This window comes from Ambystoma mexicanum, chromosome 3q, assembly GCF_040938575.1.
Source record: "Ambystoma mexicanum isolate Mex_15411 chromosome 3q, UKY_AmexF1_1, whole genome shotgun sequence".
Lineage (NCBI taxonomy): Eukaryota > Metazoa > Chordata > Amphibia > Caudata > Ambystomatidae > Ambystoma > Ambystoma mexicanum.
The window spans coordinates 719,244,203-719,268,126 of record NC_090926.1 but is presented as its reverse complement, the minus strand read 5'-3'; the positions used below and the strand labels follow the sequence as shown (position 1 = coordinate 719,268,126).

The 23,924-nt window shown below is 48.8% G+C and overlaps 1 protein-coding gene across 11 annotated transcripts in view; it reads right to left on the bottom strand.

The window, feature by feature from the left end:
* Positions 1–23,924, bottom strand: part of TNRC6C (trinucleotide repeat containing adaptor 6C) — a 1,467,646-nt gene that overhangs the window by 387,242 nt on the left and 1,056,480 nt on the right. For all 11 annotated transcript variants that reach the window (XM_069654647.1, XM_069654638.1, XM_069654641.1 and 8 more), the window contains one exon: positions 23,142–23,312. In XM_069654647.1, the coding sequence (XP_069510748.1) occupies positions 23,142–23,312 (171 nt within the window). The remainder of the gene's footprint in view (positions 1–23,141; positions 23,313–23,924) is intronic.

Below are 23,924 nucleotides of genomic sequence, written 5' to 3'. Positions count from 1 at the left end.
CCACTCCACCGTGAAATAAGGGGAGAGGTCTGGATCAACCAGCAAGTCCTTGAGTAGTTGTTCGACCGCGTCCTCCATGCGCCCCTTCAGGGCAGTTTCAGGGACCCCCAATGATGCGAAGGTTGTTTCTACGGGAGCGGGACTCCAAGACATCGCATTTTGCCTTAACGCTCTTCATGTCGCACGATAAGGTGGCCACAGTGTCCTGAAGTGCGTGTATCGCATCTTCATTAGTGGAGATCCGGTTTTCAGCTTCAGTAATTCTATATCCAGCCTGGTCTGCATGGGCTTTGAGTGAGGAAACGTTCGCATTAATGTCGTCGAGCTTCTCATGAAAGGAGGCAAAGTTTTTAGCCATTGATTCCATCATGACAGTGAGTTCTGGCGCCGCCACCCCCGGATTAGGGTCATTGTCAAGTTCTTCCTGTGGGGGCGACGTGTGGCCCACCTCAGGCCGAGGGACCGTCTTAGCAAATTTGTCCATGGCACCCCCTTTAGCAGATCCCTTGGAGCGACTCGACATGGCCGGAACCATAGCGGGAGGTAGTAAGATGAAGGGAGCTGGCTCTGGCGGCGTTAGGGGCTGCCAGAGGCTCGACGAGAGCAGCCCGGCAAGTTGAGAACACAGGCCCACTCGGTCAGTCCAGCTAGTGAGTCAGGTATTGAGTAGACCCGGTGCGCGGGGAGTCTAACTATATAGCTCAGCCAAGATGGGTCATCACATTCTCTATTGCGGTTCCCTCGGGGAGCGGTGTCAAATCCGGGGAGGTTGCAGCTCCAAAGCAATGTATGGCAGGACGGCAGAGGGAGATTCCAGCGGGAGAGGTACCCCCTATAGTCACGCGGCTGAAGTGTGGGTGATAGGGCGATCTGCCGTAGAGTGGTCATGTCCCGGTGTTCCAGGGAACGGACCAGGCAATGCACACGCCGCCAGGCAATGTCAAGGGAGAGGGTAGAAGAATCGCGGATGCATGTAGGGCCCAGGTGGAGCCACCCCCTCAGATCCTCACCTGACCGGCACCGGATCGGCGTCAAGACAGAAATCCCTTAGAAAATGGACACACCATTTAGGTTCAGCCGGGTTACAGATCAGCAGCGATGCAGGAAACGGGCCGCGCCAGTGGTCCCCACCAATCCGCACCAGACAGCTCAGCCCAGGCCCCTCACGACTGTAGACGGGCAGCCGAAGCGCCACGGGCGGCTGCGGCCTAAGCCCTCAGCCCTCAGCGGAAAGGACAGTCTGGCGGGGCCGGGGCAAGAATGCACCAGCCCACGAGTGTAGTGTGTGCCCTAAGGTGCCAGGGGCAGAGAAGCCAGCAACGAATCCGGCGGGAGGCACCCGATCAGGCCACGATGAGGACAGGGCCCGGCAGAGGCCCAGGGGCAGCCCTCAGCAAGACACAGCAGGGCGAAGATCTCCGGCTCCGAGATTCCGATTTCTCCCAGAATTCGACGTGCGGATAGTGCTCGTTGGCCTCAGTGCAGGGATCGTAGCAGGGACATAGGATCCAAAGCAGAACCGCAGATGTCAACGGATAAAAGGCGGCTGGGCACGGAGCTCTTACACTAGGCAGCCATTTTGCAGGCTGCTCAACAGCGCCCCAGCTTTGTTCGGTTCCTGAATGTAGAGAGTTATTGTATGCATACTCGGAAATCCATAAAATATCTTTCCAATTACTTTCAGTCTGGTGTAGCATGCAACGTAGGTACTGTTCAAGGGTCTGGTTGGTCCTCTCCGTCTGACCATCGGTCTGGGGATGGTGACTGGTTGATAACCTCACGTTGATTTGCGCCATTTGACATTTCTTCCAAAAATGTGAAATTAATTGACTACCTCGGTCAAAGACCAATACAGAAGGAAATCCGTGTATTCGAACAATGTTTTCGAGGAACTCCTTGGCCAGAATTGAAGCAGAAGGTAATCCCTTTAGAGGAATAAAGTGGGCCATCTTGGAAAAAAGATCCACAATAACTAGAATGGTGTTAAATCCATTACATGGAGGTAGATCTGTAATAAAGTCCAACGATAAGGTGTGCCATGGTGTAATATCCAAAGGTTGTAAGAGGCCAGCTGGTTTTTTCTTCTGACTTTTGTTTTGGGCGCAAATGCCACAAGACATTACAAATGACTTTACGTCTTTTTGCCAGGTGGGCCACCAGAATTGTCTCAATTTTAGCTTTAGTTTTTGCGAGACCTGGGTGTCCTTCCATCAGGGTGTCATGATAATTGGAGATGACTAGTTCTTGTAGTTCCTTGTGTGGTAGAAATAGTCGCCCTTGATAATAAGGTAGGTCATTGATGACTGAGTAGTCCGAGCCTTTCTTCAAATACTGCAAGTTCCGGTGATCAGTGATTACCGTAATGGTATGCCTGGCACCGAGAAGATAATCCCGCCAAGCCTTGAAGGCGGATTTGATGGCTAATAATTCTTTATCGGTAACCGCATAGTTTAACTCGGGTGCCGAGAACTTTCTGGACCAAAATGCTACTGGGTGAAGTTGACCGGTTTCAGGATCCTTCTGGGACAGGACAGCTCCCATGGCTAAACTGGATGCATCAGTTTCAACTATGTATGGAAGTTCGGGGCGTGGATGCTTTAAGACAGGTGCAAATGTGAATTTCGCTTTCAGCTCTTGGAAGGCCATTTCAGCTTCTTCGGTCCACAAGAAGCGTTTGTTTTTTCGCAAAAGTGCTGTGATAGAGTGTACAACATGTGAGAAATCCGGAATAAATCTGCGGTAGAAATTAGCAAATCCGAGCATGCTTTGTACCCCTTTAACTGAACTGGGTGATGGCCACTTGAGGATTGCATCCACCTTTCGAGAGTCCATTCGGACTCCTTTTGGAGTCAGGATAAATCCAAGAAATGCATATAACTTGTGCTGGCGTAGTTTCTCAAGGACTGCACAAACGTGCTTCACATGGTCTGATTCTGAAGAGGAGTACACTAGAATATCGTCTATGTATACAACAACACAGACGTCAATGAGTTCACGAAGGACATCGTTCATAAAATACTGGAAGGCTGCTGGTGCATTGCACAACCCGAAGGGCATCACCTCTTTGAAAAGGTCTTTGGTCCCGAAGACCAATTGTTCACTGAGCCATATTGATTATGGGGAGGGAGGGTGGGAAACGTTGATGGGATTGGCCGCGAAAGGAGCAGCGAGAACTTCCCCCGCTTTGAAAAGGTCTTTGGGTAATTTGGTTCAATGACTTGAGGGTCTTGTGTTCTTTTTTTGTCAGTCTCCAGTGCCTCGTCCACCGCTTTTCCAAACAGATTGGTATCTTCCACGGGTTTGTTAATCAATGATGCCCGGGTCTTGGGTTTAAACCCAGAATTTTTCTACCAAGCATGGCGCTTTAACAGGGTACCATGGCCAGGGGGCGCCCAACTGTTTCAGCAGCATCCAAGGTATTCTTGAGAATGTCAGTTACTGGGCTGATGTGGTGACCAGTGGCTATCCATGATTGGATAGCCACTGGTCCAAGTGGACTATGGACTATCAGTACGTTACTCACTACAGTGAGTAACTTATAATTAGTCCTACATCCAGTCCCCTTTCCTCCATACTGTATGGCCAATAACAACTGAATGTAGTCCCCGGACAGAGAGTTGCCACTCTAAAGAAATCAAGGTCCTTAACACTGCCTGACCAAATGCTGCGTCGGACCTTGTGCTGGTTCCCACTTGGGTGCACTAGTGGGGGCCAGAGTCCACGGCCGGTTCAGGCCTGTTTCGGGGTTAAGGCTCTGCCCTGCAGGCAGTGCCGACGCAGTCCTCTGCTGCTGTGAGCGACCTCTGTAGGCTTCAGATATGGGGTGGTATAACCCTTTGAGGACCTGCTGGACTTCCCTGTCAAGGAACGAAAGGACGACAACCGACATTGCTGTAGGGTGCCCATTGGACATGCCGTCTCTGTGTCGGTCTTGATAATATGCAGAGACTCAACGGTCTTGCCAAAGAGGTTCTCTCCATCAAATGGCATGTCCAACACTTCAGACTGAAAGTTCCGTCTGAAGTTCGTGGCTTTCAGCCATCTCTGCTGACAAAGAGGCACTTTGCTACTCTTAACAGAAACCGGTGTCCGCGATGTCCACTGCCACTGTAATGGCTTAGTCCGAGACCACTCCCCCCACCTGGAACAGCGCCATAGCTTCTACCTTCTAGTCCTCGTGCAAGAAGTCTAAAATAGGACCCAATTTATACCACAGCTACCGGTCATAGCGAGAAAAAATGCCAGAGTGTTGGCAGCCTTAATGGCAGCAGTATAGATGATCCTTTTCCCCATCGTGCCCAGATTCCTCCCCTCCTGGTCCGGGGGCACCAAAGACAAGGATGACAAGTTTGCAGAGCATTTTCTGGCTGCGGCTGAGGCCACAGGTGGGTGAAGGCTGGGAGTTCAGGCACTTGCGGGCCGAGTCTGGGACTCTGTTTCTTCTCGGGCCTATCCCGCTTTGGTGGAGTGGTGCTCGGATTATTCATTTTGGCCAATCCCTCATCCCAGATATAGTCTAGCAAGGGAACGGACATGATGGTCTTCTGTCTGGATTTCCGTTGTTGGTAAAGGAAACCTTCCTTTTTAGTTTCCTCAGGCACCAGTTGAAAAAGTTATGAGGCCCTGGACATCATAGCGTGAAAAAAGTAGACCTTGTCCAGTGGAGAGGCCCTGTGTAAGTCATCCGCGCCCACTGGCTTCCCATCAACTTCAATAAAGTCATTAGCTTTGTCAGTGTTCGTCTCCTCCGTGCCAGTACCTACCTGCTCCCCCCACCCCCTCTAGGACAGCGATTGGTTTAGGAGGAGAAATACACGTGTCAAGCTAAAGTGAAACCGTTTTTTCTTTTATCGAGGATTCCCAGGCTGACAACGCAGAATATTCATGAACATGTGAAGCCATGCCAGACCCCACGATGGAGAATGGATGATCTCCGGCCCTCCAAAGATGGGGCTACCTTCGTGGCCCTCGCCGATCCAGACAGACGCTTTGGCATTCATCAGCCACGAGGCCGCAGCATGCGACAACTATGCCTTTTTAGGTACCTTCCCCTTGGGAAGCGTCCTCAAAGGATCTCGACCTCTTGTTTAGTTAGGTTATTTATATTGTGCACCACTGACCCGGAGCCTCAAGGGCGCACCGCATAGACGCATGTGGAACCAGAAAAACAAGGCAGCCAGTGAATTATTGCGAGAGAGAATACGCCGGCCAAGATCAAAGCTGGGGAAGGTAATTCCATCCTATTTATGTAAACAGGAGAGTCTTAAGTCTCTTTCTGAACACAAGTGTCGATTTTTCCTTCCTCATGTCTCGGGGGGATAGCGTTCCATGCCACGGGGGCTGCTGTAAAAAAGGATCCTTTCTTTACCTGTGACAATCTGTATGCTGGGATTCTCAGTTGGTTGGTATTGTTAGATCTGAGATTGCATGTATTCAATTTCGTCTCTAAGACTTCACTTAAGAATAAAGGTGATGGACCGCTCAGGCATTTCTGAGTTATTACTAAAAGGCAAAAAACAATTCTACCCTCTATTGGAAGCCAATGCACACTTCTTCTGGCATCTGACACATGTTCACTTTATCGGATGTCCAGGACAATCCTGACCCCCATTGTTCTGAATTATCTGAAGGTGGACCATCTCGGATTTAGCCAGACCAATAAGCAAGCTGCCACAATAATTTTAAGGCTCTGGCGAGTAGCTCACAGTTTGCTCTAGATATGAATGGGCGGGCTTGCGTCAGGAATTTAATATACAAGGCTGATGATACCATGCTCCCCTTCATATTAAGATTGTGGTCAAAATAGACACCTAGCATTTTTTACTTAGTTCTTGGTGTCTATGACACAGCCATCAATATGTAACTGGACATATTCCAAGCCAATTTTCCTAGTTATGGCCAGGGTGCCTACCACCATAAGTTTGGTTTTACCAATATTCAGAGCCAGACCATTGTTGCATATTCAGCGTTGGATCACTCTATACATCTGATTGATGACTTTCTGATCCTCTGTATGGTTACCTGAAAGAGGGATGACACATTCATCTGCGTAATTAGTGAAGTTGATTTTATTTTCTTCAAGGAGCTCTCAAGAAATGGAACAATAATTGTAAAAGAAAAGTGGGGGACAAGCAGGTCCCTTGTGGTACCCCATGTGTGAGAAGACTTTAAATCGCATCAGCCGAAGTACTGCTGACTCTACACCAGCGATTGGACAAGAATGACGGGACCCAACGTGTCACTGGGTCAGAGAACCCTGCCACCTTTTCTAGCCGATCAAGCAATAGAGTATGATCTACCAGGTTAAAGGCGGCCGAGAGATCAAGCAGCATCAGGAGGATTGTTTGTCCATTATTCATAATACAGAGAAGTCTGGACTTACGGTCCAGAAGGACAATCTCCGTACCACGGTTCTCCCTAAAATCCGACTGCCACTTGTTGAGATTGTTATTGCTCCTTAGGTGCGTCAAGACTTGCATGTAAGCTACTCGATAGAGTATTTTCAGCATAAAAGGAAAGTTTTAAATGGGCCTATTATTCAAAGGATTAGACTGACAGAGACCTGGGTTTTTAAGTAGGGGCGAGATCCATGTGTTCTTAATAGATGCAGGCACATGACATTTACTGAAAAAAGTGTTCACAAATTTACAAAGTGTACCAATGAGAAGAGGGGAGCGTACTCCCTCTTTCCAGATGGAGGACACTCTTGGGGCCTGTTAGCCCTGGCATAGGCATGACTTTGCACAGATACCAAGTCAGAGGCTTTACCTTCGTCCATCCACAAGACGAGCCTCCGATGGCGATCCTTTCTAGTCTTGGTGGAGAAAGACTGGCAGATGGGGCATCCCTCCACCTTGTGGTCCGGGTGCAGGCAGTAAATACATTTTTGGTGGAAGTCTTTCACAAAGACCTCCTTCGGACTGCATCTGGAGCAGGCCTTGGAGAGGATGTTCTCAGCCTACGACATGGCGCATGAACTAAGCCCAAAACTCTGTCTGTGGCCTCACATGACTTAGCGATCGACAAAAGTTGGGATTGATATGAGTAACGGATCCCTGCTGCCGACAAGTCGCAATGGTGATGGATTGAGAACATTTCTGATGAAAAAAATATAAAAAAATAGGCTAATACTTAAAGAAGTCGAGGAGCGAGACAATGAAGTTATTTTAGCTTAAATCAAACTGCTTTATTTTTACAGAGGATTCCCAGCCTGACGACAGGGAATATTCATAGCATATGAATCCATGTCTTGCCCCATGCTGCAGAAATGGAATTTCCTGACCCAAGGCGGCAGGAAGAAGGCCAAAGAAAAATATAGACAAAGGACAAGCAAAAACCTTGTGGCACAGCCATCTTAGAATGCTAGTCACATTTAGCTGCCCTTTGCGGTAAATGCAAAAGTGCACAGTAAAAGGTATATAACACGGTACTATAAAATACTTGTGTATAGGAGCGTTATAAATGACATGACATATATGATATATCCGCTACCACAGCCCATCCTAGGCACACAATGCAAAAGTAACCAACAAGTAATTATAGAAAAAGTAATAATACAAAGCATCCTAACCGCGCTTTAAGGTGATGTGAATTTCTTGTATTGGTAAAACTGCACATGAGTGAGTCTTTCAGTACGTGATAGTCTTATGAACTAATCAGTTTCCCCAAATAATGAGCAAAAAGACCAGGCAATTAAAGTAGAATGCTTTACCGTCCTCCAAAATGTCAGGATAGGGACTAAACCGAGCAAAAAGAAAGTGTGCCCCACAGAAGTCTATGGGACGAAAGTAGCAAAAAGAAAGTCTTTCCTAACAGGGTGTCCCATTGATATCTAATGAGGGAAAACAGCAAAAAGAACACTGTAGTTTTGGTGTTGAAAGCCCAAGGGTTGCAGGGCAGATGGTTATTCGTGTAACAAACTTTGAAAGCTAGATCCTGCGGCTTAGCAACGCAGTTCCAGTCTCTGTCAGCGACCTCAATGTTCAAAGACCACGAGGCTGAACTCAGGAGGAGGAAGAACTTCTGCTTCAGATCCCATGACGTTGGAGGACCCACAGATGAAGGGACCCTCCCTCCCCCACCCACACAGGGTCTGCAGGCAAAAAGACACTGCAGGACCTAGGGTCCAGCAAGTCTACTCTTCCTGAGAGCAGAAACAGCAGAACAGCAATGTCCAGGGCCCACAATCAGAGTGAGCTTTCTATTTCTCAGGCTGTGTGAGCTCCTGGCAACAGGAAAAGTGCCATAGGCCTCTAGCTGGCCTTCCCCGTCTGAAGAATGGACTTTTAGGCCCACCGTTTAAAGGGCATGTGGCACTTTGGCAGGTATGCCCTGTCGATCATGGTGCAGAGCATGGAGGTAGGTGAACTGAGCCCTTCACTATGCTAAACGAATGGCTTAAAATTCTATCCTGATATGCAGAATCTTGGGCAGCGTGGATCCAGAACATCAACCTGCAGCATTCAAATTCTGGGTACTGTCCAATCATGGACAGCCAGCTCAGTTACAGTCCTGATTCTCACTTAAGGTTTGTGATGTGCACCAGTGTGTTTTTAGCCCTTTACTCAACCCAAATCAGTTCCATGCACATAAAGCCTACTTGCCAGGTCTGGCAAGAGCCACTGAAGATTCTTGTGTATGGACATTTCCTAACCATGCCTTGAAGGAAGCAAAAATGAGAGTGAAGTACAAAGACAGGGTTTAAACAACACAGCAAGTCTTTTTGAGCTCTGTATTGAACAAAAGATTGTCATGTGGTACAATAAGAAGGTGCAGCACAGGAGTGCATCCAAAAAGTGTAAAATAAAGGAACAATTGCCGCCTGCCCGGGCTCTAGTTTATGGGCATTTTTTCCATACCCAGCAAGGCCAAAAGGAAAGGAGACACTTGGTCCCCTGCCTACTCTACTTAAGGGAAGTAATAGTACCACACCATTGGCTTAAATGGGGGACGGCCAGCGGAAGCTGGGGGGATACAATGTGCCCCTTTGCTTGTGTACGTGTAGCATTTTTGTTACAATTACAAGTTTACTTGAATGGCTGGTGGCAGTTTTACCTTAGTGACGGTCTAGTCTTATTACTCGCAGGCTGTTAAATCGGCCTTGTCACAGAAGGGCTCTTTTTTCCACCATTCCTCGAGTTGTAGTTTCTGAGATCTTCCCCTGCCATTCTAGGCGGGAACAACCTGAGTGGGAGTTTTGTCTTTGGCAGGAATCCTTTGTATTTCACGGCCAGGCTCCAGAGTTTGAGAAGACAGGAAGCGAGGGAGGAGTCCAAAACTCTGCAGACCTTTGTCTTTCACCTTGCCTGAAAGGAAACCAGTCTCAATGGGGTGCTGGCTGTCCTGATTGGACAGCCAGACTGCTCCTTTCTGTAAACTGCAGGGAGAGATTGCAGAAGTTGTGATGTAGTTCCTGATAAATACCCCGAATCTGGATGCTGCTGTCAAGTCGACCACTGGAGCTGAAAACAAAGAGGAAGATGAAGAAAGGACGTCTGTAGCGATTTCCAGCGACGGGAGAGCATGCTTTGCAACCAGAGCCTGATGTAAACCTTCATTCTAATTGACCTGGAGTCCCGAACGTGATGACTTCGACCCAGAGGCTGAAGATCCACTAGTTTCAAGAAGACCTGCATTTTGAGCCATCCCAAAACGTGCTGCGACCTTGCTGGGCTTCAATACCCCAATTCCACAGTCCGAATCTTTGGTGGACTCCCCCTGGACCTCCAGAGAGACAATTCTAATCCCTAAAGTCCCCTCACCAGAGTACAGGACAGAGAGTGAAGAGAATCCGACCGGTGATATTTGTTCTTCATCTGGCTGCTGTAAAAAGGCACCAAATCCACAGAGCTGTGAGAATCCATGAAGAGTCCTTTCTGGAAGCCTCCGCCCCAGACTGCTGCTCCAAGTTCCCAGCCATTGTCCAGTTCTTTCGTCTCCAGACCAAGAATCCAGGGATCAGGTCCTGTGCTGCTGCAACCTGAAGGCATCCACTCCGAAGCTTTTCTTTTCTCCTAAGGTACTGTGTGGGCTTGAAGTAGTACTTATCTTAAGTCTGGTGTGCATCCTGTGAGGCTGAGTGGGTGATTCGAGTTGTAGGGAGGTTGCCTATACCACTTGCCCAGACCTAATGCTGGCACAAATAGGGAGCCTTCAGTGAAGTCCCTGAATACTAACTCTGAAAGTGAATACTTCATTGTTTGACTTTCCTGCAACTGTACCCTCTCCCATCCTGCCTACAGCTGGCACCTACAAAACTAGGGACCCTCTTTTGCCTCAGAGAACTCATGCAATAGACCAGGGAAGGAATGAAAAGAAAACGATTCTGCCTTGAAAGTATACCAAGTGTAAAAGTACTTACTTGCTGAAGAATTTAGTGTGGTAACTATATCTCTGTGAAAGAAGAAGTTACAAAGTGTCATTAAATGGATGCTTACCATTGAGATGCATTCTGCCCCTCTAAAGAAAGTGTATAAGTTGCTTTAATAACTTTGAATGGTTTCCCCCCCACCCACTTCTAAAAAGTGATGTGTTGGTAATGTTTTAACATTGCTTAACTGAATGAGTGTAAAAGCTTACCAATAGGGTTTACCTACCTTGAAATACCAGGTACATGGTGTTTTCTTAAAGTGTAACATTGGGTTTTGCTTTCCCTGGTCTGAGCTATACAGATTCTAAAACAGTAATAGGGTTTATACCTACCTGTATGTAGCTGGAGGCTCTTTTAAAAAGTATATAGGTCCTACTCACCTTGATAAGTAGCTGCACTTGTAAACTTGTAACACTGAGTTGTGCTTCCCCAATTTGCTTTGGTGGTATTCTAAAATAGTTTCATAAAGTTCTTACGTACCTTAGAAACTGTTATTATACACTTCTTAAAAGTATACTGGGTATAACCAGCTATTAGATAAAAGATTTGGTTGCCAATAGGTCAATGACTTAACTTGAAATACATTGTGTCTTTCTTAAAGTGTAATTTAGTTTTGCTTTCCCCGATTTGCTAAGTGCATTTAAAATAGTTATTAAGTGTTCATACTTATCATTGAGTAGCTTGAGGCCCCTCCACAAAGTATATGGGACTCATTACGAGTCACCCGGTCTGGAAATAATGGTGGCGGTAAACCCGCTGCCACCTTTGTTTCCAGACCGAGTGATCTCGAGTTCTGCAGGCGGGAGGTGTCATTCCCGCCAGGTCTGACCTGGAGGGTTTAACACTACCCGCCTGCAGGCGTACGTGGAAACACCGGCACCATCACGAGATGGTGCCGGTGTTTCCACTTCCTCATTCCCATTGGGTCCTATCAGACTCAATGGGAATGGGGATTAACCGAATTCCGCCATTGGAATTACCAGGTCACCGGGGTCGTAATGCCCCGGTAATCACAGAGGCGGAATGGTAATACGAGTCCGGCGGTAACCTGCCAGAATTTCAGGCATGGTTACCGCCGGACTCGTAATGAGGCCCTATTAGTTGTTTCACTAGCTCTGAACTGAGTTCTAAAAGGTAAGGTTGCACAGTGTATACTTTTAACAAGGTTGGTTTATTATGCGATTTCTATAACTAAGTGCCACAGCATGACTGACAGGGTCTACTACCCTTGAAATACTGAAGGGACATGAAGACAAACTTATCGGTGTCTGTGCTCGTGCTTTTTTTTTTTTATAACTCTGTTTATTGATTTTGAACAACACAACATAGAGAAACAAACATGGATCATCGGCATACATAGGATGAAGGCAGCATGGCATTAATAACAGCTAGAAGGGGCCCACAGGGCAGAGGACCGTAAGACAGCAATAAGTCAAGGCAGGCAACCAATGCTAACAGTGATATTGATCTACCCCCAGCAGCGGATCTCAGTGAGCATCTAGCCATTTACCCCATATTTTTTCAAATTTACAGGGCAGCCCCGTGCATTATAAATCCGGCGCTCTGAAGCTGCGCACCTGTCCAGCTCCTTACTCCAGCGGTTCAGGCACAGTGGGTCGGCAGATCCCCAATTAGCTGCAATAAGTCTTTTGCCTGCCCCCAACGCAATTGCCAGAACCATTTTCTCATATTTTGACAGGTCTACTTCACCCCAGATGCCTAAGAGTACCATTTTGGGATCCCTGGGGATTGGTGTCGCCAGGGCGGCAGAGATTGTACTAATACAGTTCTCCCAGAAGGCATGTAGCACCCGGCAGTCCCATATCATATGGTAGAAGGTGGCAGGTTCATTTTTGCATCTAACGCATGTCCCATCTTCTAGTCCACCCCATCTGGCCATTACAGCACGTGAGTGGTATGAGCGATGAATGTGGAGGTGACCTTAGAGGAGATGCGTTGCGGGAGGATATTGGTCTTGATGGGGGAGCAGGGGGGTATGGTTGTCGTGTCAGGGAATTGGGTACGGATGGCGTGGGCCAGCTGCGCATGCCGAAACCAGTACATGGGTGCCAGGTCGAATTGTTCTCGGATGGTCTCAAAGCGCAGGAGGCTACGCCCATGTATCACATGTGCTAGTGTGTGTATTCCTTTTGCATGCCAGTGACCAAAGGAGCCCATTTTCACTATTTCCGGGAGGAGCGCATTGTGCCATATGGGTTGTGATAGTGTTGGCTGTCCTTTCCAGCCGATTAGTTTGTGTGCGTCTCGCCAGGCGCGACGGATATGGTGGGTCATTTTGGGCAGCGCCGGGAGTTGGTCGTGGGTGGTGTACAGGATTTGCAGCAGTGTTAACGGGGCCATGATTTCCAGTTCGATACGGGTGTGTGGCAGTGTGGGATCTGCGAGCATCCAGTCATTTACCACTACCATCTGTGTCGCTAGGTAATAGGTGCATATGCAGGGTAAACCGATGCCTCCCTCCCATACTGATCTCTGGAGCGTGTCAAGGGCGATCCTGGATTGTTTCCCACCCCATAGCAGTATGCGTAGGTTCTTGTCAATGAGTGCGAAGGTTTCTCGGGGGATGAGGAATGGGGCGTTCTGGAGAACATACAAAAGTCTGGGGAGGGTCATCATTTTGAATAGCGCAGCTCTACCCATTAGCGATAGGGGAAGTGATTGCCAATGGGGGGAGTCTCTGTTGAACCGCTCAATTACTGGTTGTAGGTTAAGTCGGAGGAACTCATCGAGCGTCGGGTCAAGCCGTATACCAAGGTATTTAAATTCCTTAATAGAGACATGGTATGGGCAGGTCTCCGGGATCGCAGATTCGCCACCCTGAATTGGGAAGAGGATGGCTTTGGCATCATTAACCTTTAGGCCCGCAAAGTTCTGATATTCCCTGAGAATGAGGGAGACAGCCGGGCATGAGATGCTTGGGTTCCTGAGGTATATGAGAAGGTCATCCGCATAGAGCGAAAGGCGGTCCTCTCCCCCTTGCGGCCAAACGAAACTGGTCCAGTTGGTATTAGCTCTAAGCTCAATTGCTAGCGGTTCAATGGCCAGGAGGAAGAGGAGTGGGGATAGCGGGCATCCCTGCCTCGTGCCCCGACCCAAGGGAAATGATTTGGAGGACCTGCCATTCACCCTCACCATGGCCTCCGGGGATGAATAGAGAAGTTTTACCCATGATATAAATGTTTGCCCCAGGTTCATCCTAGCCATGATCGCCCACAGAGCATCCCACCCCACAGAATCAAACGCCTTTTCGAAGTCCACCGCCAGGAGGGCGAGTGGGGCTGGTATTTCTTTTGCTCTACTCAGCGCCAATTGGACTCTGCGTAAGTTCATTCGAATTGATTTATTGGTCATGAATCCACATTGGTCCGGGTGGACGAGGGTCTCAATCACCTGCAGTAGTCTGTTGGCAAGTGTTCTGGCGAGGACCTTGGCTTCGCTGTTGACCAGGGATATCGGACGATAGGAGGCACATTCCTCCGGGGGTTTCCCAGGCTTGTGTATGACTAATATGCATGCCTTCCTGAGGTCTGGGGGGAGTGCTCCTAGTTCTCTGCTGCGTAGGAACATGTGGTGCATGTGGGTAGATCGTGTGCCACCGAGGCATTTCCATGTTTCCGTTGGGAACCCGTTGGGGCCCGGAGTTTTCCCGAGTTGGAGCTGCGCCAGTGCCTCTCGCACCTCAATGTCGGTGATGTCGGCATTCAGGAGATCTGATTGGTGCTGTGGGAGTATCGGAATCTCGATTCGGTCGAGGTAGCGTGAGGGTTCAACTGGCGGGTTCCCAGTGGGTGGGGTATAGAGATTTTGGTAGTAGGCGGCGAATGCCTCGACAATGTCAGAGTCTTCTGTCAGCAGTCTTCCATCTGGAGATCTAATGGCCCGTACATGTCCCCTGCTTTGTTCGCGTCTCTCTAACCAAGCCAGAGTCTTGTAAGCTTTGTCGCCCAGCTCATATATTTGGCTCCGGACTAATTGGTGGGCAGTTCGTGCATTGTCTAGAGATAGGTTGCTAAGGGTGTCTTGCGCCGTGAGCATCGCCTCTTTTGCTTCTTGGGTGTCGTGTACTAGGACTTGCCATCCACACTCCAGGACTCGTGCTTCTGCTTCTCTGACCTTCTGGACTTGGCGTTGTTGGTAGGTGGAAACCGCTGAGATAGCTTCCCCCTGGAGGACTGTCTTGTACGCCTCCCAGATCGAGATCGGGCAGTCCACGGAGCCTTCATGGAGTTCGAAATATTCCGTTGTCTTTTTTTCAAGCTCCTCAGCGATTTCAGGGAGACAAAGATGGTATGCGTTTAGGCGCCAGTTACGGTCCGGGTGGCGGCATGAGTTTTTCATGGTTAGAAGGAGCGGAGAGTGGTCTGAAATTCCTCTTGCGAGGAATTCAGCATCGAGAAGCCTGCGATTTATGTTGCAGGGGATAAAGGCATAATCGATCCTGGAGAACGATTTGTGGACGCCCGAATAAACGGAAAAACCAGCCACGTCGTTATGAAGTGAGCGCCATGTGTCCGTCAGCCCCAAGGCTTCGGCGAACGCGGCGAGCGATGTGGAGGTGGGGCGGGTTCCAGATCTCCTATGGGATCTATCGACTGCGGTGTCCATTACTTCATTAAAGTCCCCCCCAATCACCCACGTATCAGTCTCTTCTTCCAGGAGCAAACTCTGTAGTTCGGAGAGTAGTTCTTTCGTCAGCGTGGGGGGGGGGGCATAGATTGCTGCCAGGCCCCATTTCTCGCCCCAGATGTCAGCTAGCAACAGTACATAGCGGCCCCGGGGATCGGTCCGGATCTTCCTAACCTGGAGGGGAACTTGCTTATGGACGGTTATAATCGTGCCCCTGGCACCTTTCATGAATCCGGTATGGTAGGTATGCAGGTAATTGGATCTTTTGAAAAAGTTGGTGTTTGTGCCTATCAAGTGCGTTTCATTTAGGAGGGCAATGTCCAGCGAGTGTCGGTTTAGGTACTGCAGCACCAATCTTCGTTTTATGCTGGAGCCAAGGCCGTTGATGTTCCAGGACAGTGTGGTTACCTTGTTGGAGTTCATTCTATCTGTGTGAGTCTTCTTGTTGGGACGTCTGGGAGGATTAGTGGCAGTTGCGCTTTTTCCAGGGACATATGGCGGTTTCCTTTCAGGGGAGACATCCGGGGGTTGCCTCGCATTGAAGTGCCTGCTGACTGGCTGATAATTGCGTCCATGGTCCTGGCCAAAGACAGTGTTTGCTTTCCTTGCCTGTGTTTGTCGGCTTCAAGCCTTCTTGTCCCATGATTCCATTTCCTTAGGTCCCCAAAACTCGCCCCCCCCCCAAACTGGGAGCACCTGTCACCCAAACATTAAACGTATAACTTGTTAAACTTCCTCGGGATAACCCTGACTGCGATAACGCCCGCGCCGCATTAGGAGCGGCGGCCGCTAGGTGAGCGCTTCCATGTTATTACGTTTCAGATTAGTCCCCCTATTGCGTGGGCCTTACCCCTTTTCCGTGGGGGTCCCCGTCATGTCGTTGCCTGCATGGGTAGGAGATTGAGGGGGCGAGGGCCGCTCGGGCCGGGGCTTCTATGTGGGTGGGCCCGGTGATGTGCGCCTAGCTCTGGAATCCGTGAGAACTTGGGTTTCCAGCCAGTCCCATGCATCTTTGGGAGTGCAGAATAGATGAGTGGTGCCCTCATGGTGGACTTTGAGCGATGCCGGGAAAAATAAAGCATATTTGATGGAAAGCAACTGAAGTTTCTTCTTGGCCGAGTCAAAAGATTGGCAGGCCTTTTGGACTTCCTTGGTGTAGTCGGGGTAGAACCCGACCCTATAGCCGTTGTATGTAATCGGGCCAGAGGCCCTTGCCATTTGTAGGATCGCATCTCGATCGCGGTAGTTCAGCAGGCGTGCGATTATCGTTCTAGGCGGGGCGCCCGGGGTAGGTGGGCCGGTGGGGACTCTGTGCGCTCTTTCTATGGAGAAGAATTTGGATAGTTTTTTGGGGGCGAAGACATGAGCTAGCCAATCCTCCAGGAAAAGTTCAGCGCTGGGGCCTTCCTCCTTCTCCGGTATTCCGAGGATCCTGACGTTATTGCGCCGCGCTCTCCCCTCGCTGTCCTCAGTACGGTATTCCAGTTGGGCAACTTTTTGGGTGATCGCGGCAAGTTGTTGTTCCAAACGGTGCACCGTGTCTTCTGTGTCCGACACACTCTGTTCCGCCTCACCAACCCTGGCCGATAGATTGTGGAGGTCTTGGCGTATAAGGGACACCTCGGCTATATGCCACCTATTTTAAGTTCCAGTGATGTCCTCGAGTCCCCAATCGCTCTCATGAGGTCCGTCAAGGAGATTGGGGGGTCCTGGGACTCGTCGCCGGCCCCATCATCTTCTGGGGGCTGAGGTCTGTGGCGTGGAGGGGCCTCCACGGTGTAGAGGTCAATTTTGCTTTGCAGTGTTTGCCGCTTGGTCTTTTCCTTCCCCATGTCGCGGTTAATCAGCCCCGTGCAGTGGGGGTACGGCTGCTTCACGTAGTCACCCAAGGGGTGGATGTAGGGTTTGGAAAAGGGGCTAGCGTGTGCCAGGCGGGTGTGTCCAAGACACGCAGGGGCCCGTCGTATGTACGTGTGCTGGCTGCGTCTAGGATAGAAGAATGTGGCCGCTGTGGGTAATAGTCTCTTTTACGAGACCGTCGGGCTTGAGTGGGGGGGTGGAGGGGTGGTCCAGCCAGATGTGCGGAGAAGTGACTCTCACCTCATCAATCGCAGTTCAGGGCCACTGCGCCTAGGCCGCATGGGGAGGGCCATGCCGGTGTTCCATGCACTGGTATGCCGCTGGCCAGTGCCCCTCTCTGTCCCCTATGGTCGCCCCCGTGGTCTCGTTGTCCGTGCCACAGGTCTGGGTTGCATGGGGGGGACCTCTAGGGGGAGACGGGGAGCTGCGCGTACCTTAATATAGTTCGTTGGTAGCGTATCTCCGGTCCACGGGGGAGCGCAGCACACAGTGCTCCTTGTCCTGCTGCAGCTCGACCCCGGGTGCTGCTGTTCCGCTGATTGGGGGGTAGGGGGGAAAAGATAGGCAGCGTGGGCAGTCAATTGTGCGGGTCTTCGAGTCGCGGAGCTTCACCCGCTCACATCGCCGACGGGGCCAGGAGAGGCACTTTGAGGATTGGGCCCCTCGCAGCTGCCTCGTGTCGCGCCCTCTGCCAGTGCCAGGCCGATGGAGAAGATCGCGTTGGGTCTCTGGCGGTATCTGTAGGGAGCCACCGGTTCTTGGAGGCGGGTTGGCTCTGTGTGCCTTCTCAAGGAGGATTCCCCACACTCGCCGTGTCGTGGAGGGGGCAGGCGCAACGCCAGCGCCTCAGCAGTCGCGCCTCATCCGTCTGCAGACTTCGAGGAGGATCTCGCGTCTCCTGCTCCGATTTTCTTCGGGGTTGCGGGCACTGGTTCTCTGCCGCATCCGCTACCCCCGGGGCGCAGCTGGGGTGGGAATATTACTCTTTAACGGGAGTTCTTGCAGGATAATTGTAGCGCCGCCGGGAGCTGAGATCGTTAGGTCCGCATGCGTCGGACGCGCATGCGCAGTCCCTTTGCTCGTGCTTTTGAAGTTTAGGAGCAGAGTTCAATGGTACCAAAGCTTCTGCAGAATGAGGCTCATGATCCTTCCTGTTGTGATGGTCCGAATAGGAACTGGATTTCACGGGCTTGTGATTTGCTGGCACCAAATTAGCAGACCGAGCTACCGTCGGTGCTGGCTAAGCAGGACCTGGACCATGGACGGTGGTTGACAACATCTGCAAATAATTGAGCTAGACTCCACCTTCTTGTGACATTGTGGTTCTTAAGAGGGACTTTTGCCATTTCAGAACATTGTCAAGGCAGGCACACTCCTCTTTGGTACCTTTTGAGCCTTATCTGGAGTGAAAAGGTAGTCTGGTGCTTAATGCCAAGGCTTGTGACTTAGTGATTTCCCACCGAGAAGGTCCCTTGCTTGGTCTATCTGAGGTGGTGACCTTAACACAGATGCTGAAAGGAGATTCCGATTCGCAGAACGCCCCTCCCCCCATCCCTCTCCGGTTCAGAATCCTTACGGCTAGGATGCAGTGTTCCATCTCTCTACGAAGTTTGTGGTGGCCTGAGGTACAGGATCCTTCTTGAGCATCGAGACAAAGTGTGTTCTCAGCATCCTGGGTTTGATACCGATACAGAACTGACAGGAACTCACTAGATAGAATTTTCCAAGACAGCGCATGCAGGCTCTGTGAGGGTCAGTGATCGATAACGGCTTACTGCAACCTATGTGTTAGGGAGAATTCTCAGAAATTTGCTAATTCCCTCCACCTTAGAGACACCCAGCAACTTTGCTGGATTTTGAGGACTTGATTTTTTTAACCTGGAGAGAGTGAGACCCTTTTCCCACTCTCTCATGTATTTTAATGTGATTTTGTACACTGTTTCTTTTGGTTGTGGAGTCTGAAACTCCATAGGAATCATCTTTTACATTGGATCACACAGCACCTTCAGTGCAGTGGCCCAGGGAAGTCTTTCAGATTTCCCAAAGGTTTAAATACCTTTTCTTGCATAAACTACTGTTTCCAAGAGCAGTAAAGTGAAATTGACTTTACTTACATTTGTAACTTTCTAGACCCAGCACACACTATCTTACAATAGGGTGCTGGAGGGGTTACCTAGTATCCCATTTGTCTTCTCATGTAACATTTTTTACGTTACCCATTCCTCACTGAATGGCTAGTGGCAGTGGTTTCGTTTTAACTAGCATGGTGTGCATTTACTGCGGGCTGCGTTCGCAGCTGCAGTAAAGCACCCAAGTGTGCCATTTTTGTCAAAATGGCCCCAGTCTTCTTTTTTCGCCATTTCTTTGTGGAAAGGTCCTTCTTGAGATTTACTCTGCGTGCCAAACCAGGTTTGGTCCCATTGTTCGCTTTGCCTTTGGCGGGATTCACAAGTAAAGCCGGCCTCTGGCTCTAGGGTGTATGGGGAAGGCAGGAAGTGAGGGGGGTGCCTGAAACTCCCTGTGCTTAGTCTCCTAGGAGACCCAAATGCACTCTGAAGTGATTGGCCGGCTGACTGTCCGGCAAGGACAGTCACCCTGCTGGGTGACTGACAGTTAGGCTTGAATGAATGGCAGAGAACTGAATAAAGGGGGAGGATTTTGGTTTGGACAGCAGAGTTCACCACTGGATGAAGGAACCGAAGAAGAACTCTAAGAGGACGCCTGCTGCAACTCCTGGACCGTTGGTTTGCCCGGTGAAGCCCTGCTGCAGTGCCGAAACGAAACACCGACAGAGAAGCCCCTGCAAGGACGACTTCTCCCTTTGAGTTGGTGGGACCAATCAACTCCAAAGTAAGCCACCTGGACATCCATCTCGGAGCTTGTTGAATTTCCACAGAGTTCCTGCTGGAAACCATATAGCTAGGGAGAGGAACACCAGATTGTGTGTGTTGCTTTTAAGATGGCCAAGAGCTCCAGGAAGATCCTGCGAACTCCCAGGAAGCAGGACTGACCGAGCCCGAGCTCCCTCATCACAGTGCAGCTCCCCAGAAGCAAGGAAAGTCCATCTCGACAGCCAGGAACCGCAGTGTTGCCATTTGCGGTAGACGTGTGGAGCTGAAACACTGAACAGCCACTGAAAGTGAGTTTGCCGGTTGCGAGTTTGGACTGTTGCATTGCAGGAGTCTGCCGACGCCCTCCCTCTTGTCCCCACGACTGAGGCCCAGGAACAGGAGTCATCTGCTGCATCTTTTCTTCATTTTAAAGGTACTGTACACAGTCTGAGAGAACTTACCTCTTGCTGTAGAGTTGCTTGCATCTTTTACCACTCAAGCCTAATCAGCTTTTGGCCCTACATTTGATTCTTCTTTTCTTCAAAGACTTCTAAAACATTGTGCAAAGACTTCTCCGTTTACTTACCAAAGGTGCTTCATCCTATATAAGACTTTTGCCCATTGACTTTGACCTAGCCTATTTTATTGAATGACTCTTTCTGGGAGGATCCAAAAGTATTTGCCTGTTTAAGAAGATCTGTGGTCTCTAATCTCTTGTATTTTCTAAATAATATTTTCCTTTTGACTTATTACCATATGATTCTAAATGCAACAGTGATATATTAATGTCCCCAGCACCCTGAGGGTGTAGGTAGTGTCTGTGGGCCATCCCAAAAGGGTGTCTACTCATTTAGAGATATTAAGAGTTTGTATTTCATTAAGTGTATTTGAGTGTTACCATTATATTGCTCCCTTCTGAAGAAGGCTTATTCTAACTGACTGATCAATAAATGAATAATTGTTTATTCAAGAAACCTTGAGTGTAAGAGTTTATTTGAATACCTGTAACTGTAAATCTCTGTGTAACTCCACTATAGCTCACACTGCCCTTGAGATAAGCCTGGCTGCTCAACACACTACCAAAACTGTGTAGTACAAGCTTATACCAAAGGTTGGGTTTCCTATACCTGTAGTCAGAGTTGTTTGTAGTGTTCCCAGAGGGTACTGTATACAAACTTTCACTAACACTATGCACGGCTTGAAACCTGTCATCCAAGGCAGGCGCTGAGAAGGAGGCAATGATTAGGAGGGGGACAGCAAAACAGCGAAAAACAAAACACCCCATAAAAGGGAGGCGTAAGGAGAAGCTCCTCCCAAGCCTGACTGGAAAAACAGGTACTGGGAGGTGTAGGTTGGCAATGCACTGGAGAGGACAGGCGCGCAGGGGGGTGCTTCCACGTACCAAGCCCTATTCTAAAGACTTTTTGAAAAAGCTCCTCTAAAGAGGATGCAGTCATTTTATGCCCAGCCTGCGGTTCAGGCTATCCCAAACAGTTGAAAGGCGGGAGAGAGAATGTTGGCATACACAGATTAAACTGAATTGTAATTGGAATCGTCATTTAGTGTCTTTTCCCCATTTGTATGGCCTCAATGTGCTTTGTGGTTGGAACACCCTCAGGGACCGAAGTCCATGTATGGGACATTCTAAGAGTTAACTCTAAGATGAATGTGTGCATTTTTCCAGGTTAGGAATTAGGAGGGCTGGCTGGACCCCAATAAGCATCCCCGAGGTCAGGCACATTGGTGGGTGCTGTTGGTGGATTAGGATAGAGTAATAGTGCAGGAGATTTGATGTGTGCCCAGTTACACAGAATTTTGTACGTAGGTTGTCGCTGTATACTAATGGCAGAGGTGTTGAGGTACATCAGGGTTTCAGTGTGTATGGCTATGCGAGCTGCTAGACCGGATTTGCATATCTATAGCTTCATTCTAGAGTGCATGGATGGGGAGCTGTGCCTGCCGCATATGTCCACAGATGTGGTGCGAGTTACACATACCTTAGTCTCTGACAGATTTTTGTTTGGTGTTTGTTTCTTAGGTCTCTCAAAATGCTAGAATGGTCAGTCGAGTGCATCTTTGGTAGTGTAGGCATACTACCTTTGTGGAGGACCTGGCTGGTGCCCTTCTTTGAGTGCAATATTTCAAGACTGCATGTATCATCTACAAATCAGTCATGAGTAGCACACCAGGATACCTGGAGGCTAAGCTCCACACATCATGTGACATGCTCCTCAAGCAGCAAATCGACCAACCAGCTCAAATCACAACTCACTCTCGAAGAGAGGACCCACAAACCACCCTTCTCTTGTCGGCTCAGAATACCCTCATAATTCTCCAATTTGAAGGGGAAAAAACGATTCCAGCCCATACACTGGCTACCCACACCCTGTACAGCCCTCAGCAGTTCTCTAGCTAGGGCTGCACTTTAATACAAATAAAAATAAATTAACACTTCCTGACCAACACTGCCAACAGAGGTCTTTCGCACTTTTAAGAGTGTAGTAGAGAATCACTGCCTTTCCCCTATACATTTGCAGTGAATAAAGGAAGGAAGGTGGGGAAAGCCCCGAGAGTGAAAGAAGAATCTAGAGCGAGTTGCATTTTCTTTGAATAGGATAATTTAAATCGCCACTGCTGCAACACAAGGTTCAAAGTAATTCGGAACCCTACAGAAAAACATTGCAAATTGCAATATCATGCTGCTTATTGTACGCCTTCAAACCCCAAACTTCTAATAAATGCAATCAAAAGGACTAAAGTACATATTAAAGAGAAGCAGCAACTGTGCTGATCCCTCAGAGACAACACAATTAATACTCAAGAGTGAAGGAAAAGGAGAAGAGCCGTATAACATTAACAGAAAAGCAAGCCAATTTCTTTTAGTTGAAACGTTATGACTTTATGTTTAACATGCTAAAATACAAAATAATAATACATGTAGCAACAACAATGAGCTATTAAACTATCAAGTCCAAGGCTTCCAGGGCCAACACAGACTATACTCACAAATCTGAAATTCTGAGTTACAAAAGAGTATGGACCACATTTTGCATTATAGTACTAAAAGCTAAGGTGGGGGGGGCATCTGAGGAGGCAATAGTCAAATAGGAGTCAAATAGTTTGATTCCAATTAAGCCGCATGCTGTCATTTGACACTGAAGGAAGAAGTGGCAGGTAAAAAACCTCTGCAGATCAAACAAAGCCACCAATTCTAGATACGACGCTGCATAGAATATTTAGGTGAAATGGGACCTATTAAGTGAAAACATGGAAAGTAATTTGGCGCACATACCGTATTATTCCACACACTCAACAATATGACAGACAAGAAAATTGTCAGCATTGTAGATTTTTGCAAGAAATGCACCAAGTTAAAGTTCTAAGCTCTGAAAAATGGGCACCGTTTTACAAAAAAAAGGATAGTTATGACATACCATGCTTGACAGGAGTCTGGTCATGTGGAGAAGCAGCATTGGAAAGATTATCTATTGAGTTGGGATGTGTCCACTGAGGAAGGCGGGACTGCGATTGAGAACTCTCTTTCACGGATAAACCACCAGTGATATCCATGTTGCCTACATTCATGTTTGGGTTCATTCCAGCCACTGAAAGAGGATGGTACGCACATTAGAAATGGAAAATTAATTACAGGAAACTCTTATAGAGCAGCGCCAAGACAGCCAGACAAACATCAGGCTCTGCAATGCGACATGGATGCACAAACTAACCCCTCATCCATATTCTGCTTTACCACCTTCTGCAAATGAGAGCGGGACAGCTGAATAACTGCCAGAATCTGCATTTAAGCATTAAAGGCTTAGAGTGCAGAGAACCAGGCTGTCTCTACATATTCTTTTGGCCACCCACATGTTTCCTCCAAGCCTCATTCTCAGTTTCATACAATGAATCAAAGTTAAGCATGTAACCAACACCATCCGTTGAGCCAGAGTGGAGAGCAGCTATCAGCCATATCAGAGTCCATAGAGAAGAAGATATCACTTACCATAACCAAAGTGTTTTCTGAAGGATACAATCAGATTCTTTACCTCAGGAAAAAGCTCAAAGTAGATAGGATCCAGAAATAATTGAACAGCATGGCTCTTACACTGTGACATTAGCACTATTGCCACATGTCAGGGCCTCTGGCCTGGCAATCCCCCCCCCCCTTTACCACTCCAGGCACCCAGAAGCTACTTTGACCAGGGCAGGCCCGACTT